A 10,442-nucleotide genomic window follows, 5' to 3' on the forward strand; every position below is an offset into this window, starting at 1 on the left:
CCACTCAGCCAGAGTAAAGGCAGATAAAGATGAATGAGCAGAGAAAGACCAAACAAGGCAGGGCTGTGAAAACCCAGGCAGAGCATCTTAGATTTTATCCTGTGGGTAACTGGGAGCCAGTGATGGTTTCTACGGCTAGAGCTGAAAACATGGTCAACATTCACCATTTCTTAACTAACATTTTCCTAGTATGTTGCCAAACTCATATGGGTCACACTTACATTTGACTTATATTTAATATTTTTCATTTGCAATAAAAATGATCACATATAACTTCTAGGTAGATATTTTGACAGGCGAACTCTCTGGTTCCAAACTCACTCAAATAATACATTTTTGTCCAAAAAGAGAAATTATAATGTGAGGTTATGAAAAGTCCATTTCCCTCTTAACATTCTTCCTAGCAACTCAGTTGTTTTCATTGGCCTTTATTAAAACAACCTTTGTGTGAACTGGCAATTTGTTTTGTAAATATCTATGAAAGCATATTTCAGAAAATAGAGTAATAAAAACCAACCCAATTTAAGAAATATGCTTGCTGCCAGACATCAGTCTTCAGCTCGTATTATGAGTATTTCCAGTAAGTCTTAAATACACATTAACATGAGAAATAGCTTACTGTTTAAGATCAAAAAAGTAGAAAAATCCTTCACTGCCTCTCAAAAATTATTCAAGGGTTCTGTCCAAAAAAATGTATTTCCCTTTTGATAAACTGCATTTGTAATGGTTTCAAGCACTTCAGTTCAGTTGAACATCTTCCCCTAAAACCTACTTAGACTGTTTATTATCATCCTAGTATCTGTACACTTTCTAGCTTTATTTAAGAGGTCTGGAATAGTAACAGTTTAGCAACACCTAGCTGGAACCCTTATCTATGTTCCAAACTTTTACAAGATAACAAGCTTTGTTCAAGACTCCAAGGAAATTCTATCACTATTTTTCAAGTGTGCACAACTCAGTTATTGTCACTCAGCAATGTTTAGGAAGAGAAAAATATTATTCCTCCACTTGAAGCACAATACGAAGGAGACACTGCTAACTCAATGTTCTAAAGAGCTTTCACTAGAATGCCTCGGGGCGGGCCGATGAAATATCTTTGAGAAGTGGAATGACACTGCTGCATAGGTCTTTTGGGGGCAGTGTCACAATCAGCTTATGTATCTATTGTGATGCTTTTTTTCTTAAACTGAAGTATAGTTGATTTAAATGTTGCATTAGCTTCTGACGTACAACATAGTGGTTCAGTCATACACATATGCATATTCTGTTTCATGATAGGTTATTACAAGCTATTGAATATAGTTCCCTGTGTTATACAGTAGATGCTTTTTTTATATAAATGTTTCCTCTTCCTTTCTCTTCTTGTAGAAGAGAAAGTCTACTCATGGTCCTGGTTTCTACAATAAAAGTTTCTTCATATTTCAAAGTAAATCAGTGACTTAATTTCATATAAAATTTGAGTGTGGTTGTATGTTCCTAGAAACATGCCAGCCATTATGGAGTAGACAGTAGGAGTACCAGATATGATTTTTTTCTGTAAAGCAGCTCACATTATACTGGTGCTCTATAAAACATTAAATGATAGCAAATAATGCAATGCATTCTTCCAACTAAGGACCAGGTTGTGAAAGACAGAGGCTCGAGCCAAGGTGAGGGAAGATAAATGTGGGTTAGGGCACTTAGGAAAGCTTACTGCAATATGTGGCTTTATGAGGCCCTCAGAGAGTGGGCATGACAAGGACAGAGGTGGAAGTTCATTTCAAGCAAAGAGACTAATAAGAGTGAAAGAGCACGATGGAGGGAGGGAACTTATTTATTGAAGGATTATTAGCTGCCAGGTGCCACAATATTATTTATGAAATTAAATAAATATCATTTACTCTCCCCAGCAAGTCTCTGAGGTGGATATTATCATCTCCATTTGACAAAAAGAGGACAAGACTCAGAGAAGGCAAGACACTTGCTCTAGGCCACCCATTATGCCTTTCAGAATCAGGACTCAATACCTTGGTCTACCCGGTCCCAGAGCTGGGGCTTTCTCTAGCAGCCCCTCGCCTCCTTCATGTGTCTGTGCTTCTGTGAGGAGACAGTCTTGCCCACAGCAATTCAATCTGATGGTTAAATTGGGACCAGATTAAAGGGGCTCAAGAAGCGAGGATGATTAGGTTTTGAGATTACAGATGATCACTGACAGTTTCTCAGGCGGAACATGCACAATGGCGTGAGCAGGGTTTAGGAGAGACGAGTTGGTCATTTTGACAGCTGGGAATAGATGATTCTATAGTGACTTGAGGTATGGTGTTCTTATAAAAATTCAGGGATCAAAAGATGCAGGCCTGGGCTAGGATGAAGTCATGAGAATAGAAAGGAAGAGATGGAAGTAAAAAAATGTCAAAGGAAAAATTAAGAGGACTTTGAGGCTGGTTAAGTAATAAACCAATGACTCGTAGGCGAACTTTAGTGACTGAGAATTATAATACCATTGACAGAAATTGGAAAGTTGAGAGACGGGAGTGGTCCACCTTCACTGATGAGCCACATTTTCCAGGTAGCAGAAGGAGTCAATTCTCTGCACTTGTTAAAAAAATAGCAATTTTATATAGCCCTTGTGTTAAATTTAAAATTTAGTTTAAAAATATTTGTTTTAAATTGCAAGGTCTATATAAAATGCTACAATTATCATATCATAACTTATAGTTCTATTAAGGAGGAAGGATGGACTAGTGAGAAAACCCATGATCTGGTCCTTCACTTGCCAGATCATGGCATGTTTTTGGACCAGACCTTAAAATGCTTGGATCCTCAGTTCTACAAAAAAAGCAGCTTAGTCCAGATACCCTGGGAATCTAACCTCTGAGGGAGTATTGTAAAGGGCAACACTATCATGTATAGCATTAATTTGGGTCTTTGATGTAAATATTATTATTTGTTTGAAAAGGGATAAACATACCTTGAAAATGACTATATAGAAATTAAAAGCAAGAGCTCATGAGTCTTAGTAAAGATCTCAATACATTACAGTAGATGTTCACAAATATTTTAATATATGTGGATATTTATATTAAAAGAAGAATTGAAGGCTTAATCAAGAAGCAAAATCTTAATGATAAGTGTAAGGCAAATGACAATGAGTGTCTGGTCCCTTTAGTTTGGCATCAGGGACTTGAAATCATCATTAGAAAATGAAATCAGTGAATTGGAATAGTGAGGCTGGCTGGGTTAAGGGGTGCGCCATTAATTTTTTTCTGATTTTCTTTTTAGTATTTTCTGTGGTGGGTCACAGTAAGTGAATGAAATAATTGCTGTGCCAATAGTCAGTCTCATGAGTTATGGCTGCCTTCTTGCTACACATAAAAATGAGACCTTAAACTAGGAACAAATGAAAAGAAACAGCCATCCTCAGATAACATGGAAATATGAAAATATTTAAGAATTAACATTAGCAAAATCTCAAACCAAATTCTATCTGTGAGATACCTACTCAAACAAACCAATCCAAACATACTTTTGGAGAACTCTTGAATTCTGAAGAACATATTTGGGACAAAAGGCCATAATACCTTAAAGAAATTTCAAATGTTCTTTGGCTTCTGAATATTCTCTCTACTGGTATCATGCTGTCACTTAACATAGGTAACACTGTGAGGTGTCTCCCCACTGTATTAACACCAAAGTTCTGACCATAACACACAATTGCACTTGAAGCATGTAGCTCACTCCTTTTGAAGCCATGTGACAATCTTTGAGGTCTGGAGGGAATGGCTACACTGTCTGAACAATTTTGGAAAATTTTCCTATATTTTCATGAACAAAATTTCTATTAATTGCCCCTTTCCCAGCATCACTTGCCATATAATAGGCTTGGAAGAAATGGAAAAATCAGAATTGATTACAAAACCTCGTAGACCACCATAACATCAACAAGAAGAACAACTAGGAAGCTCCAGGCTCTCTGTCCTTCATAGAAACATTAGAAAAAGAACCAGAGACTAACTTAAACAACTGTACAACAGCTCTGAAACCGGTCAAAGATCTAAAGCAACCCAACAAATGCCCAATCAAGAGAAAGCCATATTCAATATGGCAGAAAACTTTGTGGCACTCTTACTCTCCTTTGCCCCACTTTTTCTGCATTCAATGGAGAAAGGCCAGTTTTTTTCAATAATTGAGGCTGAGAAAACTGGAAATCCACATCCAAAAGAATGATGCTGGATTCTTACCTCACACCATATACAAAAGTTAATTCAACATGGACCAAAGACCTAAATGGTAGACGGAAAAACTAGAAAACTCTCAGAAGAAAACAGAGGGGGAAATCTTCATGAAATTGGGTTTGGCAATGGTTTCTTGGATATGACACCAAACGGATAGGCAACAAAAGAAAATTTAGATAAATTTAACTTCATCAAAATTAAAAACTTTGTACATCACAGTACACAGTCAGAGTAAAAAGGCAACCCACAGAATAGGAGAAAATATTTGCAAATCATGGATCTGATAAGGGGTTAATATCCAGAATATATTTTAAAAATTCCTATAATTTAACAATAAAAAGCCAAACAACTTGATTTAAAAATGGACAAATGAAGATCCTTAGCCTAAAAGTACATAAAAAATGCTCAACATCAAAAATAATTAGGGAAATGTAAGTCAAAGCCACAATGAAATATTACTTCACACTCACTAGGATGTCTATTACATATAGATATATCAATAAAAAACACAGACTTTCAAAAGCATTTCATGAGGACGTGGAGAAATTGGAACCATTGTGCATTGCTGGTAGGAATATAAAATGGTACAGCTGTTATGGAAAACAGTATGGCTGTTCCTAAAGAAATTCAACATAAAAATTACCACATGATCTGGCGATTTTATTTGTGGATATACACTCAAAAAATTGAAAGCAGGAACTCGAACAGATTTTTGTACACTCATGTTAATAGCACCATTATTCACAATAGCCAAGAGTTGGAAGCAACCCAAGTGTCTGTCAGTGAATGAATGGATAAATAAAATGTGGTCCATACACACAATGAAATATTATTCAGCCTTATAAAAGCAAGGAAATTCTAATACATGCTACAATCTGAATAAAGCTTGAGTACATTATGCTAACGGAAATAAACCAGTCATAAGAAGACAAATTCTGTGCGATTCCATTTACATGTGGTACCTAGAGTAGTTAAATTCCTAGAGACAGAAAGTAGAATGGGGGTTGCCAGGGGCTGGGAGAGGGAGGTATGGGGTATTATTTAATGGGTGTAGTTCCAGCTGGGGAAGATGAAAGAGTTCTGAAGATTGGAGGTGGTGAGGACTGCACAACAATGTGAAGATACTTAATGCCACTGAACAGGGCATTTTAAAATGTTTAAAATGGCAAATTTCATGTTATGTATATTTTACCACAATAAAAAATACAAATGAAAATATCTTAGACCAAAATATTTCCAGATAGCACTTTCAGTCACTGAGGTGCTTGGGTTAATACCTCTTCCTCTCACTGGGTCAACAGAGAGGCTGCCTTGACAGCTGCATAAAAAGATTTTAATTTATATGATCCTATAGCATCCTTAACTTTCTCATGCTGCTAGAGATCATAAATATGTCTATGTCACATACAAGCCCACACTAAGATGCATTTTTATAATCTTGTACCTAAATACTTTCTACTTATCTAATTTGAGGTGTGACATTTCACATATATTAATAAGCTAAATGTTTGGTACGTGGATAGCAAAGTTAGTAAATGACCATTTGATTGGCAGAATTAATTGACGAGTAATGTTCACCCAGAAGCCGTCTAGCCGGCATTTCTCTCTCTCTCAATTTAAGCGCCCCAAATTTTTTTAAGGAATATATTGGTCTCCTTTCCTAAAATAACTGTCCTCCTTCCTTCTACTGGCTCAAATCTACCTACTCTTCAGAGCTCAGCCAGCAGCAAGTATGTTACAAAGCCCTTCCTGACTACCGCAGCCCACTTCCATCTCCCTGACCTCTGATCTCTAATCACTTAGTGCTTAGCGGTAGACTGCCTTGTAGTATTTGCCATCATTTTATGTTTTAGAACGAACTAAATTGTGCTGAAAAATCGACAATTATTCTAGCCTGAAAGGACAGCCCAGAATAGTCATACAAGGTAAATTCACTGAAGCCAATTTGTGACCTTGTTTATTCTCTGTAAAGTCTAGTGCAGCTCAATAGGAACATGAGTTCAAAACTACTTTTGAAAAGAGTTACTTAATCAGCTAATTCTCAAAACTGGCTTATGGAAGACTGGGAGAAAAGACTTTCCTCTCCTACACCCCCAATACACACACAAAACACACACAGGAGCATATACATATACAACCAAGCGTTCTGGATCATAGTTTGCACAAGAAACTCTGGAAACTGAAGCAGTAACATATTTTGAGCACCATGTATGTGCAAAGCACTTTGCTGAGCCCTGTGGATAGGAATTCACACATCTACAGTCATCTTTAATCCCAATTCAGAGTCTATTACATTGGTGGTCAGAGCATGCCTCTAAGAAATGGACTTCGGGGTTAAGCTGGGAATTCTCCTGGATGAGATGAAACCAAGCTGAGAAAAAAATATGAGAGGAGGTGGAGGGTAGTTATCTTCCTCCTGCAATAAAAGAATCCCTGTATTCCAACATACTAAAGAAGTTTACTCCTTGTAGTTAAAACTCCGTATTGCCTTGAGTTCAAATTCTTTCTATTACTATATAAGATTTATTGAAATTATATATTTTAAGCAGGAACAAGAAAGCTGAATATTATTTCAGGTTTTCAAGCCATTAGGAAAAATAGTGCCTTTAGGTTTTCCACTCAACTAGGAAAATTATAGCTTCATATTTGCAACACTAAAGCTAATGCAATGTCAGCAGCTCCATCAAACTCCGTTGTTCAGCAGTTTATAATTCAAGCAGAAATGTTCACTCCAAGCCCTAACTTGGCCTACACAATTTCAAAGAAAATGGAGAAAAAATTATTTTGGCTAGTGCTGACTTCTAAAAGCAAAAGGGAGGGTGCTTTTATAGAGTATTTTAAAAAACATCTTTGAGAATTTGAGAATGTAACTGGGAATTACTGAGTTGACATCCTTCATTCCTAAGGTTATAGAAATAACCTCAAATTCCATGTAAGCATCAGCAGTATCTTAACTACTTTTATGAAATGCTTCATATGGTAAAATTTCATATCAGACATATGACTGTTTATAGGAAAAAAAACAACTATAGTGGAAAATAAGGACAAATAGGTAGAAATTTCTCAGGAGGGCATCATAAGGCTTTAGATATATTTTTCCTTTAAGTACTAACTCTCTTGTGTAATGTACACACACACAGAAAATGAAAACAAGATTTTTTTCCAGCTTTTAAAGTATATTGGAATGTCAGGCTGGAATTCCCAGAATCTAGCTTCCTTCTTCCAAATGCTATCTTGGACTTGGAAACAACTTAAGTGTTGAAGTGGATTTCTGGCAGCAGATGACAGGAGCTCTTGGTCTGCCCAACTCACTGGAGGTAGAAGAGTGAGAGTGGGGGGCTGGGGGAGCTAGGCAGTTCTGAGATGGTAATTTGAAGTCGCGTGGCAGGTGGGTTACAGATAGCCTTTGTGTCATCCTATAGATGAGTCTAGGAGCCAACCGCTCATTACTCTGATCTCCTACAGTACCTTCAAATTATATCGAAACTTTTGATATTGTAGCACCAAGGCATTGCATGAGAAAGTCAAGCTTTCCTATCTGTAGATGGCTCGCTTGTATTAAATACGTTGATACTTTACACACTCCATGTCTGTTTTCATACAGCATTTATTCAAGACATATGCGCCTGGCTACAGATGATTCAACAGGGTTTCTTCGCTCTGGATAAGTCAGGAGGAAGGGAAGAGTTTATAAAGACAACTCCAGTACAATCGTGGAGTGCCATCTGGATGACTTCACTGAAAAGGATCGTGAGGTGTCAGAACCACACCTGCTCTCTTCCCTACAAGCACCTTTCACCGCCCTCTGAAATCCACGTCCCCTGTCTTCTGCCCCTAATGCTCACTCTGTGAAGCTCTTCCTGCGGATGGGGCCCTGGGTAGTTTTGTGAGAGAAACCGTCAAGCCTGAGAAAGCGGTACCAGGTACAGTTTTCAGAGGGGGCAGTGGGGGCGTCTGGAACAGAGCGCGAGCCTGGCGGTGTTGCCTGGAGGGTCTGGCCGGGCTGTAGCCTTGCGGGGAGCAGAGAGGATCTACGGGGCTCTGGGCATACCTGGTTGAAGTGTGCAGCGATGAGCGACGGTTCCCATAGCTTAGAACCGGTGGTGGTCGCCGTCCCGCCTTTCTCTTTCTTGGGTGCCATGCAAAGAACAGGAGGAGCGTCGGCCTCTAAACTGGCCTCAGGCCCGGACTAAGCGTCCCCGCTGCCATAGTAACCGAAGCCACGCCCAGTTTCTGAACGAATTTGCTCCCCTCTGCCAAACCTGTTCTGAATCCTCTGGTCAACCGCTTCCGTCGTCATAGCAACCAAGTTTCCCAAAGCTGGCGGCAATTTAGGGCCAGGACTCCCCGACCCATGCTTAAATCTTAGGATTTTCCAGTGGGAGCACTGTGTAAATGGAGGAAGACAGGATAAGCTGGTCAGGCTACCCTCTTTTACTCAATTCCACCCTCTGCTGCTTCTTGGAGTCTTCTGTGGTCCGAGGCATTGCCTAGAAACTCAAAATCCCTGAAATCCTGTCCACAACTCCTCCACCAAGATTTCTTCCATGCTGAAATAAAGAACTGACCCCTTCAGAAGACAGCCCACCTGCTCTAATCTGCCCAAGATGCCTCACTAGGGGAAGCCACATTTGTCTTTCGACTGCCATCCTTTGCTCTGGTCTCTGTTCTGCCTCTCGGGGCCTTACTAAACAAGTCCAATCACTCCTTCACAAGATCCTTTATTTAACTGTAGTCAGGATTGGTGTCTTTCTAAACCATTTTCCCTGCCTGATTAGCCCCAGTTCTTTTACTCTGTCTTCCACTGCTAAGTAGAGTCTTTCTTTTTCCCCTTTTCCCACCTCCAGCACCAACTTCTAAAATATCCTGATCAGAGTTCCCAAAATAATAACTATAGTAATAATAATAATGGCAATAACAACAACTCTTGTTTCTTGAGCACTGATTATGCTCTGTACATAGTTACACTATTTACTTCTTATAACACATTGTTCCAGGTCCCGCAGTGTATCATCGATGGCACCAGAATTAGAGTCCAGGATGATCTGAGTCCTAACTCTAGTGTGCTTAACATTCCACACTACTACCTGCCGCTGTTTTAGGTCTGCTAAAATGAGAGATGCCTGTCTTTTAGGGCTAGACTTTTATTTGCTTTTTTTGCAATAAGACAAATTTGAGGACACCAAGCGCATAGAGCCCAACCAAGGTGGATGTCTATCTCTTTAGTCCCTACATAATGCAGGACTGACCAGTGCCCACCAATTCCTCCCAGCCCTGCACTTTACCTGGAGGTGAGGTGCTTCAATTATCCCTAAGGGCCAGGATGCCAGGATGGCTAAGGTGATGCATGTGACCCGCAGCTTAACTTCATTCAGCACAACCTTATCTTAAAGCCTTCACTTCTTGTCATAAGAAAAAAACATCTGATGATGCATAGCAATGCCACAGGGATCTTGCCAGAAAGAAATTTTCCTGAGGGTTACTCGAGCAACCACCTAGGCTGCCACTGATTCACTGTCATAGAATTTTCTTCAAAATTTAGTTCTTTACTAAAACCTTCTTGATAAGATAAAAATGGTCTTTGGATTATGACTCGAATATAATGGTGAATCTCTTACAAAGAGAAAAAAAATCAAATTATCATTGATTACCTCATTCCAAATTTTGACCATAATTTTTCCTACAGGTTTATACTGTTTGGGAAAAATGTCTTGTGTTTCTACTAGAAAAGCAGTAAAAAGTTTGCTGGCCTTCCAGTTAGTTTTTTTTATAAAAAATTAACTACATGTTTATGCATGCCATACTATTTACCAATTTTCTTTCTTCTTGAATGTGAAAGCATATTTCAAAGTAAAACATATTATGTACAATCAGTTCAGTCAAATCACTAGCAGATGATTAATAAAATAGGTTGCACTTAAGAAAGAAAATCAAAGGAGCAAAAACAATGAGAGAAAAGTAAAATTGTTATTTTATAATTGCAGAGAAAGTGTCACTAACTATGTCTTACAAGTTGTAACTTCCAACTTGTAAGTTACACCTCCCAAGCATTATTCATTCTCTTCCCCTATCTGCCCAGATATTGGGGTAACACTGAAAGCTTTGAATCTCTGAAAGACAGCTGTGACACAAAGGTTCTGAATTCTCCCTTTCCCCTGAGCTTCACCCTGCTTTCTCCACCACAGGCATTTGCTTGAGACTATTAAGTGGATGAGAAATAGGTTTTTA

General features: G+C 38.7%; 1 protein-coding gene across 1 annotated transcript in view; it reads right to left on the reverse strand.

The window, feature by feature from the left end:
• SPAG17 (sperm associated antigen 17) overlaps nucleotides 1-8,355 on the reverse strand; it is a 190,468-nt gene extending 182,113 nt beyond the window's left edge. The window contains exon 1 of the mRNA XM_031457908.2: nucleotides 8,266-8,355. Within this exon, the coding sequence (XP_031313768.2) occupies nucleotides 8,266-8,355 (90 nt within the window). The remainder of the gene's footprint in view (nucleotides 1-8,265) is intronic.
• Nucleotides 8,356-10,442: the final 2,087 nt, after the last annotated feature.

This window comes from Camelus dromedarius, chromosome 9 (genome assembly GCF_036321535.1).
Source record: "Camelus dromedarius isolate mCamDro1 chromosome 9, mCamDro1.pat, whole genome shotgun sequence".
Taxonomy (NCBI): domain Eukaryota; kingdom Metazoa; phylum Chordata; class Mammalia; order Artiodactyla; family Camelidae; genus Camelus; species Camelus dromedarius.